We start from the raw sequence: 16,882 nt of genomic DNA on the forward strand, positions 1-16,882 counted from the left end.
CTGCATGTCCTGTACAAGTCTGAACCATGCCATAATCTCTTTTCTGATTCCTCAAAATGTCCCACACTGCAAGTTGCTTTTTTTTTAAAAATAATTTATTTATTTTAAAATTTACATCCAAGTTAGCAGATAGTGCAACAGTGATTTCAGGAGTAGAGTCCTTAATGCCCCACACCCATTTAAACCATCCCCCTCCCCACACCCCTCCAGCAACCCTCTGTTTATTCTCCATATTTAAGAGTCTCTTACGTATTTACCTCTCCCTGTTTTTATATTATTTTTGCTTCCCTTCCCTTATGTTCATCTGTTTCATATCTTAAAGTCCTCATATGAGTGAAGTCCTATGATATTTGTGTTTCTTTGACTAATTTTGCTTAGCATAACACCCTCTAGCTCCATCCATGTAGTTGCAAATGGCAAGATTTCATTCTTTTTGATTGCTAAGTAATAACTCCATTTTATATATATATATATATCTCACATCTTCTTTATCCATTCATTTGTCGATGGATATTTGGCCTCTTTCCATACTTATGCTGTTGTTGATAGCGCTGTTATAAATATTGGGGTGCACGTGCCCCTTCAAAACAGCACACCTATATCCTTTGGATAAATACCTAGTAAGCAGTTATTGGGTCATGGAATAGTTCTGTGTTTAATTTTTTTAGGATCCTCTACACTGTTTTCCAGAGTGGCTGCACCAGTTTGCATTCCCACCAGCAGTGCAGAAGGTTCCCCTTTCTCTGCATCCTCACCAACACTCTGTTGTTGCCTGAGTTCCTAATGTTAGCCATTCTGACAGGTGTGAGGTGGTGTTTCACTGTGGTTTTGATTTGTAGTTCCCTGATGATGAGTGACGCTGAGCATTTTTTCATGTGTCAGTTGGCCATCTGGATGTCTTCTTTGGAGAAGTGTCTATTCATGTCTTTTGCCCATTTCTTCATTGGCTTATTTGTTTTTTGGGTGTTGAGTTTGATAAGTTCTTTATAGATTTTGGATACTAGTCCTTTATCTGGTGTGTTGTTTGCAAATATCTTCTACCATTCCGTCAGTTGCCTCTTAGTTTTGATTGTTTCCTTCACTGTGCACAAGCTTTTTATTTTGGTAAGATGCCAGTAGTTCATTTTGGCTTTTGTTTCCCTTGCCTACAGAGACCTGTTGAGTAAGAAGTTGCTGCAGCCGAGGTCAAAGAGGTTTTTTGCCTGCTTTCTCCTCTAGGATTTGGATGCTTTTCTGTCTTATGTTTAGGTCTTTTATCCATTGAGTTTATTTTTGTGTGTGGTGTAAGAAAATGGTCCAGGTTCATTTCTCTGCATGTTGCTGTCCAGTTTTCCTAGCACCATTTGCTGAAGGGACTGTCTTTATACCACTGGATATTGCTTCCTTCTTTGTCACAGATGAATTGGCCATACATTTGTGGGTCCATTTCTGGGTTCTCTGTTCCCTGCCATTGATCTGAGTGTCTGCTTTTGTGCCAGTACCACACTGTCTTGATGATGACAGCTTTGGAATACAGCTTGAAGTCCAGGATCATGATGCCTCCAGCATTAGTTTTCTTTTTCAAGATTGCTTTGGCAAGATTTTCTTTGAGCACTTTCTGTCACTGGGCTTGATGTCACAGCGGTGGCTAACTCCTCATGTTGACGTCAGGGAAGTTAACAAGCGTTAAGTCGGGGCCTTTTCTGATTCCACACAAATGTTAGGATTGTTTGTTCTAGCTCTGTGAAGAATGCTGGTGTTAGTTTGATAGGGGTCCCTACATGTTGACTTCTATCGAGGACCTTGGGCAAAGTACACATTAAACTCTTATCAATTCACTGTCATCAGAAAGAAAGAAGACTTGGCCTGCACAGCCCCAGAAATAGGGCTGTTAGTTAGAAATGATAAAGACTTTTATGGTTTTTATTTTTAAAAAAAAGAAGAAAAGTAAAAAACATGCCAACAGTCAAAACTGGAAGGCAGGGACGGGCTTCAGAGTAAAGAGTGAGCTCTCTGTCTTCAGGGGTACACATCACTGGATGGAAGAGAAGGTAACACATGTCTTGCACTTGATAAGAAGTTTTGCTTCTCACACTCTATCTTATATTGTCAATAATTTTAGTAATAGCCAGCTGGTAACTTCTTGGAGAGAAAACAAATTGCCTTAGATTTATTTTATACTCTGTACAGTGTAGGACAGTGAAGCAGTTGCTCATGAAATTTTTTAAAATTGTAGATTGGATGGACTGCAGAATAAGGAAAAGTGGTAACCACTGGGTTTCATAACACGTCTGTAACTTCTGGCTTCAAACCAGGAGCCAAAGCACTTAAGAGCTTCTTGAAAAAGCAGGATTTGAGCCCTCAGCCTAGACCTACCGACTCCAACTCTGCCCTGACATAAGTCCTTGGGTGATGAGGACGCTCAGGAAGCACATGAAGTGCTGCCCTAGAAACACATTTCGGATCATCCCTAAAGGTGCCGAGAGTATGGCCTGCCAGTGGCTTCTGGGGCCTGCAGTCTGTCTTCATTGGCTCTGGCGATTTTTCTTGCACATTCTGAGGGATTATAACTGCAGGCTGTGCTCCGGTTTCCTTTTATCTAGCCTCTCACTCACTCGTCATCCCCTGGTGAGAAGGAAAAGTCTCGAAATGATTAAGCTTCACTCTCAGAAAACCACAAGGATGAAGAAAAGTGGTCTATGTGTTTGTTAGGGAGTCTGTCGGAGAAATAAATTCTCCCTCTGGTTGTCAGTGCATCGGGACATGGGCCTCAGATGACAGCTCTCTGGGCAGGCTTGCTTCCCACAGTGCCAAACTAACCATGGTGCCAAACTAAGACGCTCCGGTGGGCTTCCATGGCCACGTCACCTATGATGAGCTGGGCCCAGCTTCCTTGTCCTGGGCTGAGGCCCCCAAATTCACTGCTTCATCCTGTACCTTTTGCTGCTCATAAGGTTTCTAGCCCAAAGCCAGACGGGATGAGATGGGTGACTACACTCTTTCTCTCCCAGTCTGCATCATCGCTGCTACGTGCTTGGAGGGTACATAAAGGGGCTTTTGCTAATTGTTGCTAACTTCGTCTGCTCTCATCCTCTGGTAAGCAGCCAAAGGGAGGGGTCAGGACTCCAATTCAGAATCCAAGTGGAAGTCTCATAATAACTGCACTTGCTACACGCCTGTGTTAGGTTAGGCACTTTATATGTGGCGTGGGTAAACCTCACGACTCTCTGCAAGAGCTAGATGTCATTGACGCGGTTTTACAGGCTGAAGCTGGGGCTCAGCAACTGACTGACGGTAGATTTGAGAGCATAGGTATGTTGGAACTCAAAGCATATGCTTTTCCATTGCATCTTAAAACCTATAAATAAAGTAGAGGTTGATCTACAGATTATCAATCTATAAATAATTAGTTCCTGATTAATCAGCCTTTGTATTCAGTCCTTAAAGCACTATTCCCACAAAAGGACCTGTTGACAAACCTTTCTAGACTGTTTCCATATCTGAGTTTCAAACCAGAGACCGGACCATGCTGCTGAAGACGGCAAACAGAAGGAACCGTGACCAGCAGACCTATTCGTCTGCTCACGACACTTTCTGTTCAGATGTGTGATCTTCATGTTTTCCCGTGAGCCCCGTTCTGATCAGTGTAGCAGCCTGACTTTCTCAATTTGAACCAATTTTTGTAGTAAAAAATTAGTGAGCCCCCGCTGATTATCAGGATCTCATCCTTGTCCCCATGTCAGCAGTCCTGCTGGTAAGCTGTACTCAGCGCTGTGTCCTAGCGCCCGTGCACCCCTGGCCCTGCGTCCTAGCATCCGTGCATCCGCGGCCCTGTGTCCTGGCGCCCCTGAGTCTGCGGTCCTGTGTCCTAGCAGGTCCTAGCGCTCCTGCGTCCTGCATCCTAGCGCCCGTGTGTCTGCGGCCCTGTGTCCTAGCGCCCTTGTGCATGTGACCGGCCCTGTGTCCTGGCGCTCCTGCTGACGTGGCCATGCATCCTAGTGCTCCTGCATCCTGCGTCCTGTGTCCTAGCACCCGTGTGTCTGCGGCCCTGTGTCCTAGCGCCCTTGCGCACGCGACCGGCCCTGCATCCTGGCACTCCTGCGTCCCCGGCTCCCGGCGCTGCGTCCTAGTGCCTGTGTGTCTGCGGCAGCGTGTGGGACTCTGATGTCTACGCCCTTCTTTCCCTCCCATCCTCTCACCAGAGGGAGGGTGGCTCAAAGCCACACAGTTCTCCTGGAATGTCATACACTTAAACATGATCCTCAGTGGCGCCTGGCTGGCTCAGTCAGTAGAGTGCACATGCCATTCTTGATCTCGGGCTCGTGAGTTCGAGCCCTACGTTGAGTATAGAGATTACTTAAATATTTTAAAAGAATCTTCAGAGAATCTTTCATAGAGGAGTATCAAGAGCTACATATTATCAAATGACTTGTCTGAAATTCTATTACAGATATTTTAGAATGATTCCATATACCCTGAAGGCACATAAACAGACAGTGTTGATGATGCTGTGACAGAATTGTGAGCTTCTTGAATGTATAAATTTATGTTTTTCAATTTGATGGAAACCATAAATTTATAGATTCAGAAAACATACTGAATATTTAGTGGTCCATGTGCTGACTTGGATGGCAGGAATGGGGTATTCATTACCTTGAATGTACTCAGATTAAACGAAACATCACACAGGAATCAGATGTACTATATGTAGAAATTATTTTTTCTCTAATCATATTGAAGATTTTTCTAGATACACACTGGATATAAAAAGATGAGTAAGACTATAGAAATTATAGCAGCAGCATCATTGCTGTTCAGAGGGATGTGAATTTACATGCATCGGTGATCTTGAGTGAGTAGGATATGTGTTTGGTACTTTCATTGTCCTGTGTCATGTTCCTGCCCGGTACCACCAAGAAATGGGTTGTGTAACTCACTTGGCAGTGGAGGAAGCTGGATTGGAAAGTGTAGACTGTTGATTAGTTTGAATATTAGCTGGAAGACAGAAGTATAGTCAGAAATTGAATTCAGATCTGACTTCAGTGTCCTTTCTCTTGACCACCACTTTTATGGCCGAGGATGAACAGAGAAAGACCTAATTTGCAATACTTATAAAAGGAAGAATCCAAGTTTCCTAAGGGTGAAAAAGGCTTTTAGATTTTGCATCTTTTCGAGGACCTTAAAGTTTTGAAAAGTGCTGGTCAGGTTTTTTGTAAGATGTCCCTCATTTGGGATTGGTCTTATATTTTTCTCAAGATCAGCTTGGCGTTATGGGTGTGGGTTTGTGGGACAAAAACCACAAAGGTGTGAGGTGTCATTTTTATCACATGTCCCGAGTTCCTACTGTCCATATGACATAGCACTGCTAACGTTGTCTTGGTAACCTGATTGAGGTCAGACTTGTCAGGTTTTCCCACTTACAGTCACTCCCCTACCTCCCCTTTGAAGGGTGGAATATCTACATAAATTATCGGAAGATTTGTCTCTTCTCTCGCATTATTATTTCAGCCGTTTGCTTATGTTAGTGTGGACTTATGCATATTTGTAGATTTTATACAGTTGGTTAAAATCCAGTACTGCTTTACTTACTTATTTATTTATTTTTTACACAGAATGTTTCAGCTTTGGTCACTGGGAGTTCTTTCAGTTGGTTCCTCCCTACTTTCACATACCCTCATTAATTATTTTTGTTGGTTATTTATCCGTTTACTTACTTATGTATTTTCAAGTATTTACTTACCATTTTTTAACAGTTTTTTTAAATGTATTTATTTTGACAGAGATAGAGAGAATTCATGAACACGAGCAGGGTAGGGGGAGAGAGAGAGAGAGGGGGAGAGAAAAAATCCCAAGCCAGCTTCTTACTGTCAGTGCAGAGCCCAATGCAGGGCTCGAACTCAGGGACTATGAGATCATGACCTGAGCCGAAACCAAGAGTCAGACAGTCACCTGACTGAGCCACCCAGGCGCCCCGAGTATTCCTTATTTTCTGCTCTTCAAGTTTCAGGAGCATCATCCAGGGTACTTCCTGTTCCAGTCCTGGGATCGGCCATTTCTCCAGGGAACCATGGTTCCTCTTAGTGGAGAATGGCGGCAGGGACACGATCTGGGTGCTGGTTCTGCTTGCTGCTCCTGGGGTGTCCCTGCGTCCAGGCCCTCTTAGCTGTCAGATCGAGGACACGTGTATGCTACAAGGCCACGTACATATTCACATCTGTGCGTATTTCTGTGTGTGACCGTCTGCTTCTATAGTAAGTGAATCAAGAGTTCCTACTGACGTGTCAATTCCAGTCCATTACTTTATTGTTCATTCTAGCATCTTCCCCTTGCTTACCTACATAACCTTCACTCCAGCACAAGAAGCGTGACTTCTGTCATCCACCATCTAGTGTCCATGCATAGTGTCTCAGAACCACACGTGCATCTGCACCCTCCTTGTGAGAAATAACTCTGTCACCTAGAGCAGTGCTTACGTAGTTTCTTTTGCCTTTAACCTTAGAAACTTCAATCATTTCTAAATTTACTTTTCTTCTCAACTTAATAAAGGTGAGTTTTTTTTAATACTTTAAGGTATAGTGAGAGAGAGAGAGAGAGAGAGAGAGAGAGAGAGAGCCAGCAAGTGAGCAGGGAGGGAGCAAGGAAAGAGGGAGACAGAATTCTAAGCAGGCTCCATGAGGAGCCTGACACACAGCTCAGTCCCACAAACTGCAAAATCATGACCTGAGCCAAAATCAGGAGTCCGATGCTCAACTGACTGAGCAACCAGGCACCTCGCCATGAGGGTGTTTTATATGCTTTTAATACAGTTCAAATGTTTTGTCACATTTAGCATTCCATCCTAGAGCCCTCAATTTCTTAAATAATAGATACGGGGTTTTTTTAGTTTTCATACATTATAAGTTTACTCTTTGTGATAGAAAGTTTTGTGGGTTTTGGCAAGTTCTTGGTCACCTATCCATCATTTCAGCCTCCTACAGAATAGTTTCATCCCCCTAAAATGTTCCTACCGCTTCACCTGCTCCCCCTCCCCTCCTCCCCTGTACCTGTGTCTGCCACCGTCTTTTTTTTAACTCATCACTGTAGTTTGTTTTTCCTTTTCCAGTATGTCATAGAATTGGGATCATACAATATGTAGACTTTTGAGATTGGATTCTTTCCTATAGAAACAGTTTAGATTCATCTGTATCTTCTCCTGGTTAGTGAGCTCATTTCTCTTTGTTGCCAAATAACACCCCATTGTATACATGTACCCCAGCTTGCTTATCCATTCACCTCTTTCCTTGCTGCCTCCGGTCAGGGAAAACCTTTAATTGACTCATTTGAGTTCATACAGGTTAAGCAAAACTCCCAGATATGAGCTTTGCTCAAGAAGATTCTTGTTTTTCTTTTCAATACTTTTTCTGTCAAAATAAATTATAAAATACCAAGCACTTTATATAAATTATTACCAAGTTAGCTAGCATACAGTATACACAGTGTGCTCTTGGCTTTGGGGATAGATTCCCATGATTCATCACTTACCTACAACACCCAGTGCCCATCCCAACAAGTGCCCTCCTCAGTGCCCCTCACCTATTTTCCCTACCCCCTTGTCCCCTCCCCCCTCCGTCAACCCTCAGTTTGTTCTTTGTATTCAAGAGCCTCTTATGGTTTTGCCTCCTTGTCTGTTTGGAATTTTTACCCTATGACCCAGCAATACCACTGCTAGGAATTTACCCAAAGGACACAGGAGAGCCGAATCATAGGGGCACATGTACCCCAATGTTTATAGCAGCACTATCAGCAATAGCCAAATCATGGAAAGACCCTGAATTTCCATTACCTGACGAATGGATAAAGATGTGGTAGATAATATATACAACAGAAGACTACTTGGCAATGGGAAAGAATGAAATCTTGCCATTTGCAACAACATGGGTGGAACTGGAGGGTATTATGCTGAGTGAAATAAGTCAATCAGAGAAAGACAGATACATGTTTTCACTCACATGTGGAAGCTGAGAAACTTAAGACCATAGAGAAAAGGAAGTGGGGGGTAAAGTTATCCATTCACCTCTTAAAGGGCATAAAGCTGCAATAACTATCCTTGTGCAGGTTTATGTGTAGAAGTAAGTTCTCAAATCAGGTGGTGAGTACCTAGGAATACAGTTGGCCAGATTGTATGGTAAGATCTCATTTAGCTTTGTAAGAAAGTGCCAAGGTGTCTTCCTGAGTGGCTGTGCTCTTTGCATGCCCACCAGCAATGTATGAGAACACCTTTCCTTCACATGCTCACCATCACTGGTGTATCCGGTTTTTTTGGATTTTAGTTACTCTGATAGATATGTTTTAGTTTGCAGTTCCCTAGTGACAGATGATGTCGGTCATTTGGTTATTTGTCATCTGTGTAACTTCTTCAGTGGGCTCTCTGTTCTTTTGCCCATTTTTTAATAGGGTCTTCTTATTATTGAGCTTTAAAAGTTCTTTATATATTTTGGATACAAGGTTTTTTTTTTAATCAGATACATGTTTTGGAAATATTTTCTCCTTTTCTATGACTTGTGTCTTCATCTCTTGACAGTGTCTTTCTCAGAACAGAAGTTTTTAATTTTAAGAAAGTCCAATTTACCAATTTCTCTTTCATAGATTATGCTTTTCATATTGTATCCAAAAACTCATCATCAAACTAAAGTCACACTGATTTCTTCTGAGTTTTCTTCTATAAGTTTAATATTTTACATGTAGGTGTAAAATCCATTTTGAACAACAGGGGAAGCAAGCCATAAGAGACTCTTAAAAACAGAGAACAAACTGGAGGTTGGTGGGGGGGGGCAGGGGAGAGGGGAAAGTGGGTGATGGGCAGTGGGGAGGCCGCTTGTTGGGATGAGAACTGGGTATTGTAGGTGAGTGATGAATCATGGGTCTCTACCCCCAGAACCAAGAGCACACTTACACACTGTATGTCAGCTAAGTTGACAATACGTTATATTAAAAAAAAAAAGTAAACAAAATCCATTTTGATGTAATTTTTGTGAAAGATGTGTCTAGGTTCTTTTCTTTTTTTTTTCCCTTTTATTTTTTTCTTCTTTTTTTATTGTGACATATGGATATCCATTTGTTCTAGCACCATTTGTTGAAATTTTAAGAAACTAGTTTCTTCATTGAATTGTTTCTGCTCCTTTGTCAGTAGCCACTTGGCTGCATTTCCGTGGGTCAACGTCAGGGCTGTCTTTTGTTCCTTCGTTCTGTGTATCTGTTTTTTCCATCAATACTTACTTCTTGATTACAGTAGCTTTAGAATAAGTCTTGAACTCAGATACTGTGAGTCCTCCAGCATTTTCTTCTTTGGCATTGTGTTGTCTCTTCTGGACCCTTTGCCTTTCTTCACATCCTCTAGAATATGTTCATCAGTCTACCACGCAGCTCTCTGGGATTTTGACTGGGGTTACACTGAGTCTGTAGGTCAAGCCGGGAAGAAGTGGCCACTGAACAGGATCGACTCTAACAACCATTAAGCGTGGGATAGTTCGCCTTTGATTTATTTCATCACAGTTTTCTGGTTTTCTACATAGCACAATTGTACGTATTTGTTCGATTTGCACCAAAACATTTCTTCGTTGCTTTAATGAATGTTATGTATTTGTTAAAGACTAGAGCAATTTTAGGTCCACAGCAAATTGATAGGAAGCTACAGAGATTTCCCATAGACCCCTGGCCTGCACACATGCATAGGAACATATGAAACATTTCACAAATAGGGATGTCATTTTCGAGTAGGGACTGTGCTTACCTTATCTGTATTGTTACAGTTTTAGGATACATCTGGCAAAAATGAGTACTGTAAAATTATGTTTTAAGTTTTAGTTGCTAATTGCTGGTATACAGTATATATTGTTGACTTATTGGAGCTTTGTGTTCCAAGACTTTGTTCTAATGCTTATTAATAAGCTCTAGGAGGGGGGCACCTGTGTGGCTCAGTCAGTTAAGCATCTGACTCTTGATTTCAGCCCAGGTCATGATCTTGCAGTCATGGGATTGAGCCCCAGATTCATATTTTCCCTCTCCTTCTCAATCCCTCCCTCCCTCCCTCCCTCTCTCTCTCTCTCTCTCTCTCTCTTTGTGCCTCTCCCCTGTTCACACTGGTGTGCACACACTCACTATGTCCCAAAAATAAATAAATAAATGTTTTAAAAAATAAACTCTAGGAGTTTTTGTTTGTTTGCTTGCTTTGTTTTATTTTGTAATGATTGATTCTTTGGGGATTTTCACATAGAAATGATGTCACCTATAACTAAAATCTTATTTCTTCCTCCACAATCTTACAAGGTTTATTCCTTTTTCTTACTGAATTTGGGCTTCCAGTACAATTTGAACAGGAGTAATAAGAGGCCAGCCATGCCTTGTTCCCAGTCCTAAGGGGAAAGTATTCAGTTTCTCACCATTCAATATGATAGTAGCTGTAGGTTTTTGTAGATTTTTTTTTCAACTTGAGGAAATTTTCCTCTCTTCCTACTTTGTTGATTTTTTTCATGAATGGTATTGCATTTTGTTAGATGCTTTTTGTGCTCTTTGTGATTATATGATTGTTTTTCTTAAGCCTGTTGATGTGTAGATCACATTGGTTTCTTCATATTGAACCAGCCTTACATACCTGGAATAAATCCCACTTGGTCATGATTTATAATTTTGGATTATTGTTGGATTTAATTTGCTACTATTTTTGAGTAATTGTACACCTTTGTTCTTGAAGAGATAATGATTTGTGGGGTTTTTTTTCTCATTTCATAAAGTCTCTAATGGCTTTTGTTATTAGGGGGTCTTCTCTTTGTTCCTCCTTGGATAACATATCTCTTCCTGGGGAGATCAGATATGGGTAGGCCAGTTTTATGGGATCCTTCCTAGATCCCTGTGTCCCCTCCATCCAACCTTTTGGCCAGTTGTGGCTCCCAGAAGGGGTCTTAGAAAAAGGATCTTGAGAGGAACCTCCTATAGCAGACCCCACCAGGGTTCAGGGCGAAGCAAAGATGAGTCCTCCGGGTCTTGGGTTAGTAATGCAGGATTTTCAGAAGGCACTTGTAAAGACCAGCCTCAGAGAAGGAGTTCAGGAAGTATTGCCTCTGATTTTTATTTTCTGAAAGAGACTGTAAGGAACTGATATTATTTCTTTAATTTCTTTAATACAGGAGAGAATTCATTCACCAGTGAAACCATCAGGGCTTGGTGCCTTTTTTTTTTTTTTTTGGAAGGATTATTGCTCTTTTTATTAAAGTTCTGTTATAGATATAACTTTATTCAGATTACTTAATTATCCACTTGTGGGATTTGGTTATTTGTATATTACAAGGAACTAGTGCATTTCATCTCAGTTAACACATTTGTTTATAACCTTTCTATACTACCCTTCAGTGTCCTTGAGGTCAGTAATGATGACTGCACTTTTATTTCTGATACTGGTTATTTTTGTTGTTTAGCATATCTAGAGGTTTATCAATTTTATTGAACCTTTCAAAGAACCAGCTTTTGGCTTTGTTAATTTTCTATGTTAAGTCTTGAGCTGTGTATTTGCTATCCCAATAAAACTAAAGAACGAGATAGGAGCTTTGCAGGCAGCCATGTTACCTACGGCGGTTCGCTTTATTTGGGGGACACTGTCCATGGGAGAGGGGTCAGGCCAAATCTTTATTCTCTGTTGTAGTCTTATTCTCCTGTCATTTCTTCATAGGCCTTGCACACTTTCTCAGGTTTTTGCTTTTCTGAGCTGTTCTTGGTACAGCCTCCTTGCTTCCTATCTGACTTAAAATCTCATATTTTATGTTAGAAATACATAAATTCATATGTTGAATTCTACTTCAGAAAATATCTGCTTATTTAACTTTAGAATGGAATGTTAAGTTACTCTGTGGGGGGCACCTGGGTGGCTCAGTCAGTTGAGTGCCCGACTTTGGCCCAAGTCATGATCTCACAGTTCGTGGGTTTGAGCCTCGCATCGGGCTCTGTGCTGACAGCTCAGAGCCTGGAGCCTGCTTCCGATTCTGTGTGTCCCTCTCTCTGCCCCTCCCCTGCTCATGATATGTCTCTCTCTGTCTCTCAAAAATAAGTAAATGTTAAAAAAATTTTTTTAAGTTACTCTGTGGTAGATACATTATTTTGGAAGGTACATTTAATTTTGTCTTTCATGTATATACTCTGATGTATATTTTGGCCCCTAGCTTTGCGAGCTTATGTCCTCAGTTTGAGGATCTCTCTAGCCTCAGTTTCCTTATTGACACATAAGCAGAATACAGCCCACCTTATAATGTTGGCATAGAGATTGGATGTGACCCTGGCCGGGGTCCTCAGTGGCTGCAGCCTTCCCAGATGTCATAGCTTCCTACCCTATATATTAGCCAGAAATTGAGTCTTGGGGATTCAGTGATGTTATGTTTATCACTGCTGGACAAGCTACCTTGGCTTCCTTTTGGTAGATAGCTGTTTCTCATTTGCTTTAGTTTTTACTTTGCACATGGTTTCCTTGTTTCCTTTTACAGAAATATGGAACATTGACTTCTCTGAGGCATAAGTGCATGGGAACCGTGGAATGGTAGAGACTATGATGGATACTGCTAACGTGACCCTCTTGCTTACAGGGGAAGGGGAGGAGTCACAGCCCGGCCGGTCGGAGTTGGTGTACCACGAGGGACGCCAGCTTCCAGGGGAGTCCTTTCCACCCGAGGGCCCGTGAGTCGGGGAAGAGGACTTCTCACTCCCAGAGCAAGAGGAGTCCCCCCAACGGGGTACAGACCTCCGCCACCACCCCCAACACAAGAGACTTATGGAGATTATGTAAGTGATGGCGTCACGTAGCACTTGACCATCTGATTGACCCCACCCCCACATAACATTGCATGTTGTGACCAGTGCCGTCCCTTACCTTGTTGTGGTTCTCGAACATTCCACCTCCATCCAGCAAACATTTATTGAGTGCTGAATAAGATGTGATATTTGATGTATAAGAAACTAAAAATGAAATAATCTCTTTGATCAGGTAGCGTACATTTAAGATAGAGAACATGAATTTGGGCAGTGGGGAGAGTCAAGACCAGGATCAAGGAGACATGTTCTCAAACTCTTACAGGATTTTAAAGTAACATTTGTTCATATTCCACTCCAGACAGCCTCTGAGTAATCCAGTCATTTAAAAAATAATCACCTCCACATACCAAGTTGTTTTTACCCTGAAGTGTTTCCTCTTATTAAGGGCCGCTGCTGAATACAGATTCTTATTGAAATGTTTTTCAGCACAGAAGACAAAAGTGCCCAAATTTTTTATATATTAATGCAAATAAGTTGTTCCCGTTACCGTTCAATAATTTTTTGATATGGTTCATAGACTTACTTAACATAAGAGAAAGAAAGTATATGCATGAAAACTCGGTGGAGGGGAAGGGCAGAGGAGTGTCCTAATAAGAATACAACCCCCTGGGTTTCTTCCTCTGACCATCCGAGTTTCATATAAATAAAGAAAGTAAGTCGTGGATAGAAACTTCTTCTTCCTGGTGAAGTATTCAAGGGAAAATAGATGAGCTGTTGTCAAGGAAAGAGACGCAATGATGGGGCGAGAAGCAAGAGCCGATGGGTTTCCACGTTTACATCCGGGAGCTCTCTTGCTGGGTGCTGGTCACCTCTTTGCACGGTACTCTCTGGGCCGCAGACAACGTCTGCAGCTTGTCCACAGCCTGTGGAAGGACCAGTCTTGCCCTGGACGGACTAAATGTCTGGTAATTCCCTGAATATGCTGTGTCCCCTCAGGCTTCCAGACCTTTCTTCATGCTGCTTCTTTGCCTAGAATCTCATCTCGTACTCCTTGTCCGTCCCTGTAGACCTAGCTCAGCTCTCACGAGGGGAGTTCCGAGGAGGTAGGAGCTGACATATTGAGGGATACTTGGTTTTTTCTATTTGTAGTTCTGAGTTTTACTGATAAATGAATAATGAGTGGGAAAGGGATCAGAACGATTGATCTGAGAAGTCCTCTGTTGCTCACTCCGCCCCCCTTTCCCTTCACTACACTGGATGGTGGGTCAGTGGCCGTGCAGAGGAACACGTGTGTGCTTTCGGGAGCAGACAGGGCTGCAGAGCTTGGAGGAGAAAGGCGGCCTTCACTGTCCGGCTGTCCCGTTGCCCGGCCCTCCTCCAGGCACTGACGCGTGGGCATGGGGTCACCTTCCTGCCACACGACAGTGTTGCCTTCAAGTAACCGAGGGCCACGTTTGCGGGCCTGGTCTGAATTCATCTGGAGTGTGGCCCTGGCAGTTTCATCAAGTTCATGCAGTAACCCGTGCCCACGTGACTGCCTTGTGAACTCTAGGTGGTGGAGTAGGACACACGCACGACAGAAAGAGGCTGACGTGTGACCAACCCTGGACGCAGGTTCAAACTGCGTGGGCCCACCCCGAGGTGGATTTTTCTGATAATTACAGTGCATTCCTATAAAGGTATTTTCTCTTCCTTATGACTTTCTGGATACCTTCTTTTCTCTGGGTTACTTTGTCGTAAGAGTACAGTATATAATACATACAATATACAGAAGGTGCGCTAATCAACTGCTTATGTTATGGGTAAGGCTTCTGGTCAGCAGTAGGCTACTTATTAATGGTTAGGTTTTTTAATTTTTTAAATGTTTATTTATTTTTGACAGAGAGACAGAGAGAGACAGAGTGAGAGCAGGGGAGGGACAGAGGGAGAGGGAGACACAAAGTCCGAAGCAGGCGCCAGGCTCCAAGCTGTCAGTGCAGAGCCCCACACAGGGCTTAAATCCACAAGCCATGAGATCACAACCTGAGCCAGAGTCAGATGCTCAACTGACTGAGCCACCCAGGCACCCCATACCTTTCCCTCTTAATTTCTACCTGTTACTCCTGGGAATATGGATTGAAGTTAATGGCCAGGAACAAGGGGTTTCTGTATGTCACCTAGCACTTTGCAAGCCCTCCGCGCTGTTAACAGTGCAGGTTTCTGGGATGGAGCGCTGCACCCGCAAACGGTGCTGAATGCAGGTGTGAGCAGGGGACAGACTCCTTGCCTCACGCTTGCACCTCAGCAGCTCCGCCTCTTCGGGGTGTGCTGTTGGCCCCTCTTGGTTTCCTACCCCGACTTGAATTCGAGTTCTTACTCCTAGTCCTAAACACGGCTTTGCGGCACCTGCCATATTCCCAGACATTGGCCGTTGATCCTGTTTGAAATCCCGAAGATTAATCGCAACATGCTTAGTTTTGGAGCATGGGAAGGGGGAAACAATCATATTTGTAAAAGAGAAATTTGTTTGTAGGATTTTTAGATTAGGTGGGTGCACTGAAAGATACCTAACTTAGAAAGCATAGATCCTGGAACGCCCTGAAATAGTTATTCGTGCATGAGGCCAGTGGGAAAGTTGAAGTTGATCTTTGAAATAATTATCCCAGTGAACTGGAATGATCATAAGTTCGCTTCTGACCTCCATGAGAGTACGGACCCTCGCTTACCATTCACTGTATATTCCCAGCACCGAGTGTGTATCCGGCACAGAGGAGGTCTTTAATAAATGTCTGCTGAATGGATGATGAATGAATGAATGAATGTTCATAAGATTGCGTTTTAAAAATTGTCACAGTATGAAGGACCCACCTCCTTCATGCCTCCTTGTGTGGTTTTCATTTTCACTCATTGAGCAGTTTATAGAGAACTTAATTATTAGCAGATAGCTTTTTAGTGCACTCATTAGTTACTATACGTCTGTTTCTCCGAAGATTCTAAACTTCTAGGGAAAACACCTTGTCTCTTAACTGATGTCTACACACCAGCATAGTTTTTGGCACAAATCTTCACTGGAGTAGAGACCTGCTAAATTCTCTAATGGGGGTTATGGTGATCTTTTCCCAGTCATTGCCGTAACCATCCGGTGGGGAGAAGTAGGGTAGTTGGCATTTGATAAGACCTCCTGCCTCAGTTCCCCTTGTCTGGTGCTCAAAGAGCAGTTACAGGTGATGAAGAGAGATCCGGTTCTGGTGTAGCTCCTGAAAGTCGTAGAGTAACATACTATAAACCTCCTCTCGGTAGAAGAATGAACTTTCCAGAGTGATGTGATATTTAATGAGACACTACTCTCCACAAGGCACTTTCATATACGTTACGTCACGTTCTGGTGGCCGCTCAGTGAGATATTGGGATCCCATCGAACAGATGAGAACTTAAGGTTGGGGAAGGCAAGTGTCTTGCCCAAAGTCGCGTAGGTGATCAAGGAGGCACAGAGGCAGGCTTCAGAATTCAGGGCCTGTCGTCGGTCCCCACCAGTCAGTGCTCTGTTAAAGCCCTTTCTCTACCAGCTGGGAGCGCAGGCTGTTCTCATCTTCGGAGCGGACTGCGGTCTCCCTCCTCCGGAGGGTGGGGGTCTGGGCGACAGCTGGGGCCCCTCGCAGGGTGGTCAGCCCTGGTCAGAAGCTGCCTCAGGGAGATACGTGGAAGTTGAGGATGATTAGGAAGCATAGGATGGGGTTAGGAGTTTTAGAAATAACCAACAGCAGTATTGTTCTATTTATTGGCAAAAAAGAAAATAGTATTTTCTTTAAGAGTTTCAGAACATCTCTAACTCTCTAAAAAAGACTTGTCCTTTTTTGGGAACTCAGAGCTGCAGTTTTTAAAATCCTCCTTGAAACAACATAGTGGTAAATGTTTTATTTCTGTGAATTTGTTAGGTTATATGTAACCAATTCAATTTGCCTTTCATTTTAACTGCCATTTAACGTTTAGTATTGGAGGCCATCGTGTCCAGTCTAAAAGGCAAAAATCCTATCAGTTGCTTATTTAAACAAAAAAGGCGGTAAAATCCTGTTCTTTCAGATCCTGCCGCAGCTGGCGCTGTTTTGAGAAAACAAGCATGTCAGTCCCAAAGGCCCCTAGTGTTCTTCAGAGT

At 42.9% G+C, this 16,882-nt stretch overlaps 1 protein-coding gene and 1 non-coding gene across 2 annotated transcripts in view; one reads left to right on the plus strand and one right to left on the minus strand.

The window, feature by feature from the left end:
• KHDRBS3 (KH RNA binding domain containing, signal transduction associated 3) overlaps positions 1-12,801 on the plus strand; it is a 117,606-nt gene extending 104,805 nt beyond the window's left edge. The window contains exon 6 of the mRNA XM_029923331.1: positions 12,585-12,801. Coding sequence (XP_029779191.1) covers positions 12,585-12,801 — 217 coding nt within the window. The remainder of the gene's footprint in view (positions 1-12,584) is intronic.
• Positions 9,691-9,794, minus strand: LOC115279554. Its single transcript, XR_003903509.1, has one exon. It is a non-coding gene; the product is annotated as a U6 spliceosomal RNA (small nuclear RNA).
• Positions 12,802-16,882: the final 4,081 nt, after the last annotated feature.

The sequence above is a fragment of the Suricata suricatta genome, chromosome 15, assembly GCF_006229205.1.
Source record: "Suricata suricatta isolate VVHF042 chromosome 15, meerkat_22Aug2017_6uvM2_HiC, whole genome shotgun sequence".
In the NCBI taxonomy this organism is placed as follows: Eukaryota; Metazoa; Chordata; class Mammalia; order Carnivora; family Herpestidae; genus Suricata; species Suricata suricatta.